A 13,853-nucleotide genomic window follows, 5' to 3' on the forward strand; every position below is an offset into this window, starting at 1 on the left:
TGTTAAAGGAACTTCTCTAAGTGGGAACCACAAAAGAAGAAAAGGACCTACAAAAACAAACCCAAAACAATTAAGAAAATTGTAATAGGAACATACATATCGATAATCACCTTAAATGTGAATGGATTAAATGCTCCAACCAAAAGACACAGGCTTGCTGAATGGATACAAAAACAAGACCCATATATACACTGTCTACAAGAGACCCACTTCAGACCTAGAGACACCTACAGACTGAAAGTGAAGGGATGGAAAAAGTTATTCCATGCAAATGGAAATCAAAAGAAAGCTGGAGTAGCAATACTCATATCAGATAAATTAGACTTTAAAAATAAAGAATGTAACAAGAGACAAGGAAGGACACTGCATAATGATCAAGGGATCGATCCAAGAAGAAGACATAACAATTATAAATATATACGCACCCAACATAGGACCACCTCAATACATAATGCAAATGCTAACAACTATAAAAGAGGAAATCGACAGTAACACAATAATAGTGGGAGACTTTAACACCTCACTTATACCAATGGACAGATCATCCAGACAGAAAATTAATAAGGAAACACAAACTTTAAATGACACAATAGACCAGATAGATTTAATTGATATTTATAGGACATTCCATCTGCAAAGAGCAGATTACACTTTCTTCTCGAGTGCACATGGAACATTATCCAGGATAGATCACATCTTGGGTCACAAATCAAGCCTCGGTAAGTTTAAGAAAATTGAAACCATATCAAGTATCTTTTCTGACCACAATGCTATGAGATTAGAAATCAATTACAGGGAAAAAAACATAAAAAACACAAACACATGGAGGCTAAACAATACATTACTGAATAACCAAGAGATCACTGAAGAAATCAAAGAGGAAATCAAAAAATACCTAGAGATAAATGACAATGAAAACAAGACGAACAAAAACCTATGGGATGTAGCAAAAGCAATTCTACTAGGGAAGTTTATAGCAATTCAATCTCACCTCAAGAAACAAAAAAAATCTCAAACAATCTAACCTTACACCTAAAGGAACTAGAGAAAGAACAACAAACAAAACCCAAAGTTAGTAGAAGGGAAGAAATCATAAAGATCAGAGCAGAAATAAATGAAATAGATATAAAGAAAACAATAGCAAAGATCAATAAAACTAAAAGCTGGTTCTTTGCGAAGGTAAGCAAAATTGATAAACCTTTAGCCAGACTCATCAAGAAAAAGAGGAGGACTCAAATCAATAAAATTAGAAATGAAAACAGAGAAGTTACAACAGACACCTCAGAAATACACAGCCTCATAAGAGACTAATACAAGCAACTCTGTGCCAATAAAATGGACAACCTGGAAGAAATGGCCAAATTCTTAGAAAGGTATAAGCTTCCAAGACTGAACCAGGAAGAAATAGAAAATATGAACAGACCAATCACAAGTAATGAAATTGAAACTGTGATTAAAAATCTTACAGCAAACAAAGTCCAGGACCAGATGGCTTCACAGGTGAATTCTATCAAATATTTAGAAGAGCTAACACCCATCCTTCTCAAACTCTTCCAAAAAATTGTAGAGGATGGAACACTCCCAAACTCATTCTACAAGGCCACCATCACCCTGATACCAAAACTAGACAAAGGTACTACAGAAAAAGAAAATTACAGACCAATATCACTGATGAATACAGATGCAAAAGTCCTCAACAAATACTAGCAAACAGAATCCAACAACGCATTAAAAGGATCATTCACCATGATCAAGTGGGAGTTATCCCAGGGATGCAAGGATTCGTCAGCATACACAAATCAATCAATGTGATACACCACATTAACAAATTCAAGAATAAAAACCATATGACAATCTCAATAGACACAGAAAAAGCTTTTGACATAATTCAACACCCATTTATGATAAAAACTCTCCAGAAAGTGGGCATAGAGGGAACCTACCTCAACATAATAAAGGTCATATACAACAAATCCACAGCAAACAGCATTCTCAATGGTGAAAAACTGAAAGCATTTCCTCTAGATCAGGAACAAGACAAGGATGTCCCCTCTCACCACTCTTATTCAACATAGTTTTGGAAGTCCTAGCCACGGCAATCAGAGAAGAAAAAGAAATAAAAGGAATCCAAATCAGAAAAGAAGAAGTAAAACTGTCACTCTTTGCAGATGACATGATACTATACATACAGAAATCTAAAGATGCCACCAGAAAACTACTAGAGCTAATCAATGAATTTGGTAAAGTTGCAGGAAACAAAATGCACAGAAATCTCTCGCATTCCTATAAACTAACAACAAAAGATCAGAAAGATAAATTAAGGAAATAATCCCATTCACCATTGCAACAAAAAGAATAAAATACCTAGGAATAAACCTACCTAAGGAGGTAAAGACTTGTACTCAGAAAACTATAAGACACAGATGAAAGAAATCAAAGATGACACAAACAGATGGAGAGATATACCATGTTCTTAGATTGGAAGAATCAATATTGTGAAAATGACTATACTACCCAAAGCAATCTACAGATTCAGTGCAATCCCTATCAAATTACCAATGGCATTTTTTACAGAACTAGAACAAAAATCTCTTAAAATATGTATGGAAACACAAAAGACCTCAAATAGCCAAAGCAATCTTGAGAGAAAAATAAAAAAACGGAGCTGTAGGAATCAGACTCCCTGACTTCAGACTATTCTACAAAGCTACAGTAACCTAGACAACATGGTACTGGCACAAAAACAGAAATATAGATCAATGGAACAGGATAGAGAGCCCAGAGATAAACCCATGCACCTATGGTCAATTAATCTATGACAAAGGAGGCAAGGATATACAATGGAGAAAAGACTCTCTTCAATAACTGGTGCTGGGAAAAGTGAACAGCTACATGTAAAAGAATGAAATTAGAACACTCCCTAACACCATACACAAAAATTAACTCAAAATGGCTTAGAGACCTAAATGTAAGACTGGACACTATAAAACTCTTAGAGGAAAACATAGGAAGAACACTCTGACATAAATCACACAAGATTTTTTTTGACCCACCTCCTAGAGTAATGGAAATACAAACAAAAATAAACAAATGGGACCTAATGAAACTTAAAAGCTTTTGCAGAGCAAAGGAAACTATAAACAAGACGAAAAGACAACTCTCAGAATGGGAGAAAATATTTGCAACCGAATCAATGGACAAAGGATTAATGTCCAAAATATATAAACAGTTCATATAGCTCAATATTAAAAAAACAAACAACCCAATCCAAAAATGGGCAGAAGACCTAAACAGACATTTCTCCAAAGAAGACATACAGATGGCCAAGAGGCACATGAGAAGCTGCTCAGCATCATAATTATTCGAGAAATCCAAATCAAAAGTCCAGTGAGGTATCACCTCACACCAGTTAGAATGGGCATCATCAGAAAATGTACAAACAACAAATGCTGGAGAGGGTGTGGAGAAAAGGGAACCCTCTTGCACTGTTTGGAATGTCAATTGATACAGCCACTATGGAGAACAGTATAGAGATTCCTTAAAAAACTAAAAATAGAGTTGCCATATAACACAGCAATCCCACTACTGGGCATATACCCAGAGAAAACTATAATCCAAAAAGACACATGAACCCCAATGTTCACTGCAGCACTATTTACAATAGCCAGGTCATGGAAGCAACCTAAATGCCCATAGACAGATGAATGGATAAAGAAGATATGGTACATGTATACAATGGAATATTACTCAGCCATAAAAAGGAATGATATTGGGTCATTTGTAGAGACGTGGATGGACCTAGAGACTGTCATACAGAGTGAAGTAAGTCAGAAAGAGAAAAACAAATATCATATACTAACGCATATATGTGGAATCTAGAAAAATGGTGCAGATGAACTGTTTTGCAAGGCAGAAATGAGACATAGATGTAGAGAACAAACATATGGATGCCAAGGGGGAATGCGCGGGGTGGGGTGGGGGGGATGAAATGGGAGATTGGGATTGACATGTATACACTAATATGTATAAAATAGATGACTAGTAAGAACCTGCTGTATAAAAAAATAAATTAATTAAATTTAAAATAAAAGGAATCCCCAATATCACATTTCCCATGAAGTCTATGAGTAGCCTTATTTCTACTTTAATAATAGTAATATCATGTATATTTTAGCAAGTTATTAATATTATTCTTTCACTTTATTCTCAACATGTTAAAATCAAATTCATAATAGTCTTTAAATCAAGCCCTCATCCAGATCATCTTATTTCTTTTAGTGGCCCCAAAGTCTCCTTTTCATTCAGGCTTGAAGCACAAGGCTCACCCTTAACTTACCCCAAGCCATCTCCCACACTGCCGACAAATTAGTGTTTCAAAAGTAGAATTCCTCTTATGTCAATTCCATATAGAATAAAGAAGGGGAAAAGCCAATGCCTCTCCATTACATGTAAATTAAGTAGTAATCCTTTTCCTGTGGTTTAATACCATCCAAGATGTGCATCAGACTTCATAAATACCTCTAATTTGCACAGCTCTGTGTTTTAGCTAGTATTATGAATTATGATTCTTATTAGCTAACATTTAATGACTGTTGACTATATATTAGGCAGTGTCCTTAGGCTTCACATAAATTATCTTAGATAACCTCAGGATAACCCTATTAGGTAGATACTATTATATCCTTATTCTTAAAACAAGTCAACCGGAATCACCGAGTTGGGTAACAGAGAATTCATTTCGGCAAAGTCTGTGATGTGTCTGAAGTAACAGAGACAGCCCGTTGAACAGCAGTGATTCAGCTCTGTGTCTTGTGACTCCAAGGCTAATGACACAATAATTTCTGCCCCCCCCCAATCTGTCCCTTAAGTCAAGTATAAATATTAATTCCAAATGGAATGGATGTTATTCTCTTGGGGAATGGTGAGGCTTTCTGGGAGAGGTCACAGAAATTCTTTCCCTATTTTCTTTAAGTCATGACATAGTGAAACATTCCTATTTGTAGCTACTTTGCCTACTTCTTTGGTGACTGTATCTAGATTTTTCCGAGCAATTCTCATTTCAAACTTTCTGTCCCTTCTAATCAGAGGCATAGTTTAGCGTAAATGCACTAGAAAACATCATCAATAAAAACTTTAAAGCCACATGTTGACATAAAGTTGTAAAGGTCATGATGAAAAGCTGCTAGAGGAAGCAAAGGAAACTGAAGTTCTCAGACAGGTTTGCCTTGTAATATGGGCTCTGCTACAAAGTAAAGGCCACTCCCTTTTGTCCCCTGATCTCAGAACCAGACCATATATTCTAAGTTGTGGTCTTATGCAAGGCCAGTGTACCCCATGAAGGTATACAACCAACAGATTAGGAGAAAATAGAGCCCAAAGCATTCTTTCAAATGTCCGGGCAGTTGAAGTGAATGGGGCAAGTGAAGTATCCTACCTCCTTTTTCTTTGTGAGCACATCTCCTTGAATGCAAAGAACCAATGTTTGATAAACCTTATCATAATAAAGCTTTGTCCAGAGCAGCCACCTTTATTTCAGGAAACGAAAATCTAATTATGATGTTAAACCCAAACAAAAATGGAATTCTTTAACCTTTGTGCTCAATTAATCTACAATTGATAAGATCAAATAATAAAAAATCATTGACATTTCAATTTTCTCTGAGAAGAATACATTAAAATAAAATTTATGCACACAGAATGTAAGAATGTTGAAGATATTCCTCATTACTTGCTGTAGGAGATTCAGTAAAACTTGGTTAATAAGTAAAAAGATGTTTCAAAATGCTCATACACTTTTAAATTTAAAAAGCCATCCAATCATGAATTCTTGATACTGAAGGTCTGCTGATGTATTTGGCATGGAAAAATGAAGTAGAAAAATCCATGAGTTGGATTGTTAATTAAATGCCAAATAACACACCGAGATGACTATTTTATGGTGACTTTAGAAAATTCCAAAGAGCAAAGGTGTCTCTTTATAATCAAGGGGTTGTAATACCAATGTGGAGTCTCTAGGTGCTGAAAATGTTCATGTTTTTTTACTTCTGCAATGTGTGCCATATGCAACATATCCCCAAAAGGAGACCATATGAGTAAAATTATATGAACTTGAACAACAGCTTTTTGTTTTGTGATAAATACACAATGCTAATTAAGAAATAAAAGATGCAGCTTTTTAAGCCTTTTTATCTAAGCTGCTTTTAGTTTCTCCACACCAAGTCTGTACTAATGGGCTTTCCTTTCCGCAGGGAGATAAAGAAGCTGAATTAGGGCTTCCATTTTCCCCACTTTGTGATCGGAAGTCAACGATGGTGGCCCAGTCCCAAATAGGTAATACTGAGGATTGGTGGTTGTGGAGAGCGGGTGTGTGCCTGTCAGTTTTCAAATGGATACACGATGTTGTTCACCCATGAAACCCTCACTCCATATTCATGATAAATTTGATCTTTAGACTGATCTATACGTTGGTGAATGAAGAATTTTGAAACATTCTCACAAAATGAACTCAATAAAGCAGTATTAGTAAATAATTGTTATTCTCTTTGTAATCCTTTTACAAAATAGAGGACTTTCTTCTTTTGCAAGAGACAGCATTTCTTGTTGTTTTGTTGCTGATTATTTTCTGTAATTTAATCCTTTGTATTTAGGACAATCCAATGAAAATATTAATATATCTGTTATCACTGTTTGTATAATATTCTTAATATACTAGCTCATATTCTTTTGGGAAAAAGTTCTTATGATATGAATAGGGAAGCCAACAACAGGAAATCTGTAAAATGATATTGCTCCCAACCATATTTATCCTTTTTATTTGTGCTTATATTGGAAACTTCAAGTCCAGCCCATGATTAAAACATATTATTGCTATGCTGCATGGTTCATATATTTGTAATAGTTATTCCCTGGACCAGCATCTTCATTACTGACCTATATGATCAATAAATATAAGGATGACTGCCTTACCTCTCTAGTTGGTCTGGTACCACCTCCTACAAAGTGGTGGTCAGCTGTCAGAAAGCTTCTTGCTCTCACCTTTCCCCTTCCTACCCATGTTCCAACAGCTGTTTTCCTAGCTACCATAACACAGGTGACTTTCATCGTTTAGAAGTTGTGAATATGTCAGGTTAAGGACCTCCTTGGGCAAGCTGAGAAGAATAGAAGTGTCTGAGGCTTATTGCTATAATATAAATTGCTGCCATGTTAGTAGAGGTGACTCATTTGATAGTCTCTAGATCCCAGGCATTTAAAACCATAGACAAAACGTGAAAGAACACCCTGGTGGTCAATTAACATTGACTCAACTTGAAGTCATCAATTCAAACACATAACTATTGAAATTTTTTGAATTAAAAATGCATCTTAATGTATGCTATGGTGAATACAATTACTTGAAATGTGAATTACTTTATCCAAGTTTCTGATGGATAGGATACTTTTTAAATATAGATATTTCCCAGGACACTATCATTTAAAAAGCATCCCCGCAGTGTTCTCTTATATTCAGATGGTAGGCTATTGCTCCCAGTTGTGTTTAAGGCAACAAGCGCTTGATTTCCAGCACCACACCTCTCCTGGGACCTCGGGTGTTGAATGTACACAGAGCTTGTCTCCTCCTCCACCTAAACACAGGTAGTAAATGCTCCCTAAAGGACCGTGCCCCATTCTCTGTGTGTGTCATTTTCTAGTTTGATTTCAATGTTAAATTCTTTATTCAATCCTGTCATATCAAAGTGGTGGGATTAATGCTGTTCTCTGTTCTGATTTAACAGAATACGCCCACACGCTGCGAACTTAAAGCTTTACATCCTGAGAATAATAAACAGCAATTTGAAATATTAACACACTGGCAGAAAGCTCTGACTGATACAGTGTGAGGAAAAAAAAGTGGTTGCCTTCCTGTGGCTTGAGAAAAAAACTTCAATTATTTAGTTTCTTTGGAGCTTACATATTATTTCTTGTTAGTCAATAATAAAATTCAACGAACAAGTGAAGACCTTTCAGAAAGAAGAGTGATCCCTCTCATTAACAGAGGAAAATAGATTGACTCTGGTTTGATCTGAAATTATTGTTAACAATAAGATGAGGCTGAATATTAAGTAGGAAACCCAATACACTTGAGTTAGCAAGCTTAAATTGTATCACTTCCACTGCTTGAGAGATGATTTTGTAGAACAGTTAAACTCTCTCTAAAGATTGTGTTATTGGATTAAAAATAATTGCAAGGGGTAAGCTGAACCAATGTTGTAGTTGAAACTTGTTATCAGGAGCATCAGAATCTCTGCATTATTACTAATATTAGAATTCAGGAAATTGTAACACGAATATATTTATTTATGTTTTTGCTTTTGTAGGTTTCATTGATTTCATAGTAGAGCCAACATTTTCTCTTCTGACGGACTCAACAGAGAAAATTATTATTCCTCTTATAGAGGAAGACTCAAAAACCAAAACTCCTTCCTATGGAGCAAGCAGGTTTGATGTTTTCTTTTTTGCCTCTTTTCCCTTTTACTTATGATTATCTTTATTATTCCTTACATTAGGCAGGAAATTCTTAGAAGAATTATTAGGTAGTATTGCCACCTAATGGCTCTGCAATATATTGCATCTGCCTTTGAAATTAGGAACTTGATGTCCACTACAAAAAATATCAAAGTACTAAGGAGTATAACAGAATTGTATTCAATACTCAGGAGAATAAATATTATTTTAATTTTCATTGAAATGTATGAATTATGTCCTGGATATAGTAGCATGTCTGGTAGTGGTGGGCAGTTGGGAGACAGGCATTGTGTTGGCTTGCTAACAAATCAATCACAGCCCACTTGTAGGTCTAGAAAGATGCCTACATCAAAGTTAGCCTTTTAGATGACATGAATACAGTGGATCTGTATAACGTGTAACTTAAAATATTTCAATCTAGATTTTTTTCGATGATAAATGTGTTAAGGGATGTTATTTAAAACTTCCAGTTGCAGAAAAATTATGCTAAATTCTTGCCCATCTGAACACATAGTTTTTCCAAATAACATACCAACATTTCCTAAATGTTGCCCTAATGAGGAAACTGAGGGAATGTTCTACCTGAGAGAGATCCATGTTATCCTAGGGATTAAATGGTGATGGAAGGGCAGGGACCATTACCCCACTTTTAGCTCCAGAACGGTGATGCCGCTGTTCTGCTCGCCAGTGGATTCACCACTAAGTCAGCTCATCTCAAGGTTCTGCTGCTCTAATTAGGCCTCACCCACCCCCACCCCATAATACATGTGGGCCCTGGCAGGTGCTCAAAACTGGGCCTGAGCAGCTGCCTTCCTGCTTCTGTAGCTGGTTTTGTAAAGTGTTTCAGGCTTTGCTTCCTCATCCCATATCCTGCCCTTGGTATTTCCTGTTTTCTTTGGTGGTTACTATTAGCTCAAGCACCTGTATGTTATCACATCTTGCTCATTCCTCTAGACGATCAAATATGAAAGGCACCGTGAATGATGGAACCTATTCCCCAGACTACTCCCTTGCAAGCGTGGACCTGAAGAGCTTCAAAAACAACCTGGTGGACATTATCCAGCAGAACAAAGAGAGGTGGAAAGAGTTAGCTGCTCAAGGTACAGTTGTTTATGACGGCTTACTGCCATCTCTCTCTGTCCTAACTCCTCCTCTGAGATGTTGGATTTTTTTCCCCCTAGATTTCTTCTTTTATAAAATATGCAAGCCCTTGGAGGTGTTTAGAATTTGGCTACCCTTTGACTACTCATAAGAAAATTGGTTTGTCTGTTAAATAAAAAGATATTCTGCTCTGTTTGTGCCATGTGGGCTGCAGAAGTATTGACATGGGTGGCAGTGAAGTGGATGTGAAGGATGGGACAATAAAAGAGCGACAAGACTTTATGTGGCACAGTAACGTCCTGTTCATTTCTAGAGGTGCTTTTGATCCTGTGTGTTAGGCTTTCCAAGTAGTTTTGTGTTGCATTAGGAATGCAACACTTAGTGTTAGAGATTTGAGTATATGTTTTTTTCAGTTTTGCTGAGTTACTTCTTTGGCTGACAGGTTCATGCATGAGTTGGGAGAATCGTTTGTAATCGGCTACCAAAGAAAACAAATGGGAAGCTAGCTCTATTTCTGACATGTTTTTTATTCAGATTAATTAGTCTATTTGGTTTCCAAGGCATGTGAGTTAGTATCAGTCATTATCCTTCATGCAGGAAATTAGCTTTCAAATTCCACATCTGGCCCCTGTCTCCTTTCACGCTGCATCCCATAGCCCTGTCTCTCTCACGCATTATACTCCCTGCACAGTGGCATTCTGGCAGGTTCTTATAATACCCCAGGGCCTTTGCAATGATTGTTTCTTCAGCCAGGAATTCTCCTCTTGGAGCTTTTTGCAAGGCTGATTCCTTCTTGGCTGGCTGATTCATTCCTTGGTTGGAGTGTTCCTCCCTCTGCAATCTGTATTTTATTTTTAATTTGAAAAATGCAGTACTTAATAACTTTTTTAATTCTCACATGGATCTTACTGTTATCATTCCCATTTTACAGATAAGGAAACTGAGGCAGAGGACAGTTATGTGACTGGCCTCAAATCCCACAACTAGTAAGTGAAGGAGCTGAAATTCATTCTTTCTCTGCAAATGCAGTGCCCTAAAATCCCATGCTAGGCCGCCCACCAAAGAGACCCTCCTTGACCACTAAAAGTAATGTCCTCTGTCCTGGTTTCCCCTATTCAAACCCAGTTTAGTCATTTCAAAGTGGTATCACTAGTCCATAATCAATGATGTTGATTTATTCCTTTCCTTATCCTCTGTCTTCCACATGGGAATGTACAATCCTCAAAAGCCGGGCCGTGGTCTACTGTGTTTCCCAGGGTGTCCTCAGCTCCTGGTACAGTGCTGGGCATATCACAGGCACTCAGTAAATATTTGTTTAATTAAATAGTTAGTTAATCCTGGATGGGGCTGCATTATTTCTCCACCTCTGCTGTTAGAAAACTTTTAAAAATACCAATCTAATGCTTTCATCTGAGTCTGTAACTCATGTTCTCCCAGCCACTTAAGTCTGATCTTAGTTGAAAGGAAATAGAATTTCCCAAACATTTGTGGCTCTATATAGCCATTACAAGGACCACTTCCTGGATGTATAACCTGTGTGATCACACAGTTCCTCCCCCACCCCCCACTCAGAATGGCCTTATGCATAATTAAATACTCTAGTATCATCATCTTGAAATTCTTAAAAAATTTGGAGCCAGGGGCCTTATTTTTATTTGGCACTGGGCCCTGCAATTATATAGCTATTCCTGGCCCTTACGAAGGGTCTTTGTAATGATACATTATTGTCACCCAGTAAAAAACATCACACAATACAAGACCCAGATGACCATACTAAAACATTGTCAAACCCATCTAACTGGAGATTTCAAGTGACTAGAATTTCCCCTCTATATGGACAAATTATACTCATGATATTGACCCTGAAGCATTATAAGATATAAATCGCTAGACCATAAGCTGTTTGAAAACAGGAACAATATCTATTGTATTGTCATTATTTTCTCAGAGCTGGCATGTCCCTGGCATACTACTGGTGCTGTAAAATTATTTACTGAATGTGGTTTTGAATGAAAGAATGAATGAATACTTAAACTTCACTTTGAATATATTCATTCAGAAAGGAAAATGAATGAATATATTAGATTTTCAGCAATGAAGGGAAGAGAGGAGGGAAACAAGATTTCTGAAACCCCTCCTATGTATCAGGCATTTTAGACGTATTGTCCTATTTTCTCCTACAACCTTGTGAAGTAGAAAGTATTATGCCCATTTTATACATTTGGAAACTGAGGATCACACAGCTTCTAAGCACTAGAGTCAAAACTGATTCTTTACCCCAAAGTTTTTCCCACTCCCTCCTATTTTACTGTCCCATATCTTTCAAGAAAGTTTGAAAAAATTGACTTGAAATATTTATCTTCAACGAATCCAAAGAATCCAATTGACCAAGATACACTCTCCTCTAAGAAAGTTTTAACTAAAATGAACAACAGTGAACCCCAAATATCAACCCATCACCTGGAACCTATTTGTCATAAAAGAAAACACTGTGTCAAAATTGGATTAGGACTACAATTGCTCCCTTTCTAATAAACTTTCTGGCACTGTGCTCTATTGAATGTTGTGTTGCACACAGAGGTAAATTTTAGATTTCCATAAAGTTCTCAACTTACATTTCTGGAATTGAGTAATAATAACTCAGTCCTGCAGTTAGAAAATGTAGAACCAAGATTTGAGCACAGGAAGTCTGGCTTTAAGCAAATTAAAATTATAAAATATTTTGATAATATAATTTCCAAGGGGTACTTGTGTAGAGTACACATAGTTTGAATAAAGCAAATAATGTCCAATTTTCATTATTTATAAAATTGTACACTTGGTTTCTATTTCCAATGCAATGGTGATCTAGATAAACTTAAAGAAATATGGTAAAAACAACTAACAATGCTAGATGAAATATTGTTGAAAAGAAATTGACACCCTTAGAACCTGTCCAAATAAAGATAAAACAGAAATTCAGAGAAATAAGGAAACTTTGGAGCCAGAATCTCTCCTGAGGGCACCTGTTTACCTCTCTACTGAAGTCATGGGTTTGCAGACTGAATTTATTACCACATCGGGTTTATGCCAGAAGTGCAAATTTGGTCTTACATTTAAAAATTCTGTTACTGCAATTCACCATATTAATGATAAAAGGTGAAAAATGCATCTCAAAAGATGCAGAAAGAGCATTCAAGAAAATTCAATGTCCGTCTATTTTTTAAATTCAGAGGGATAGTCCTAATCTACTATTTTTTTTCCCCACTTTTCTTGCCTTCATTTTTACTGCTTAAGTTTTTATTCTATCCCAATTTATTTCCTTTATGGTTTGAAACATTTGCACTAGATCTATTCCTATTATTCTCATAATTAATTAGAAGATTTTAAATGTATAATCAATAGTAAATAACAAAGAGGTTAACCAACAGTTTTACCTTTCCACCAAATAACACAAAAACCTTAGAAAATTTTGTAACAGATATTTTTTAGAATTTTTAGACATACAGACTTTATATTTAATAATTAACATTTAAAACATCTTCTTGAAATTCAAGAATATGAGACTGCTTTTTAACACTGTTTTGAAAAATCAAACTAGTGCAGGAAGACCCTCTCAAGGTGCTTCCTCAGCCAGTCAGAGATGTTCCTCAGGTAATCAGTGGAGAGCTATCTCAGCCCTTCCAGGGCTCTTTGATTGCTAGGATTTTTCTGTTAAATCCTGCTGGTCTACCAATTACCCCAAACTTGGACCACAATCTCAGGCTTGCAAAGTTGTGGGTTTTCCCCATTTATTCTAAACTAAATCCACCACTTTATGTTGGAGAAAACAGGGTTTTGTTTCCCTCTTGTCCCAACCCAAACTGAGTCTACCTCCTCTGGGAGCAAAGCTGGTTTCCACTCAAGCTGGGGTTGGTGAAGGAGGTTGGGAGTAGCTCCAGGCAAGGACGTCACAGGTTCCTCTTGTTCTTACCTGAATCTCCAGAAATTTTTCAAGAATAAATGCTTCTCAGAGTGTTGTGTTGCCTTGATTGATTTCCGGTGTGATGGAATAGTTGTTTTTTGTTAATGTTTTCCAACTGTATACTTGTTTTCTGTGGAGAGGAAACCCTCGGCCTCTTTACATCACTCTAACAGGAAGTCCTCTCTCTCCACATCGGTTTTTGGGAGAATTAAACGAGTTGATTTATGTAATCTGCTTACAAGTACCTAAAATAGTAGCCACTACCTGAGTTGGCTTTTATTATTGTAATTATAATTTACTATGCTTC

The 13,853-nt window shown here is 36.4% G+C and overlaps 1 protein-coding gene and 1 long non-coding RNA gene across 7 annotated transcripts in view; one reads left to right on the forward strand and one right to left on the reverse strand.

Annotated features, from left to right (window-relative positions):
• The window catches only part of LOC309631332, a 639,135-nt gene that overhangs the window by 456,591 nt on the left and 168,691 nt on the right, over positions 1-13,853 (reverse strand). The window lies entirely within an intron of this gene.
• Positions 1-13,853, forward strand: part of PDE1A (phosphodiesterase 1A) — a 359,806-nt gene that overhangs the window by 311,246 nt on the left and 34,707 nt on the right. For all 6 annotated transcript variants that reach the window (XR_014246179.1, XR_014246180.1, XM_082397534.1 and 3 more), the window contains 3 exons: positions 6,249-6,330; positions 8,355-8,475; positions 9,457-9,602. Coding sequence is in view for 4 of the 6 variants with exons in the window: in XM_082397534.1 (XP_082253660.1) it covers positions 6,249-6,330; positions 8,355-8,475; positions 9,457-9,602 (349 nt within the window). In the remaining 2 variants the exon portion in view is untranslated. The remainder of the gene's footprint in view (positions 1-6,248; positions 6,331-8,354; positions 8,476-9,456; positions 9,603-13,853) is intronic.

The sequence above is a fragment of the Balaenoptera borealis genome (assembly GCF_965194805.1).
Source record: "Balaenoptera borealis genome assembly, chromosome: 6".
Lineage (NCBI taxonomy): Eukaryota > Metazoa > Chordata > Mammalia > Artiodactyla > Balaenopteridae > Balaenoptera > Balaenoptera borealis.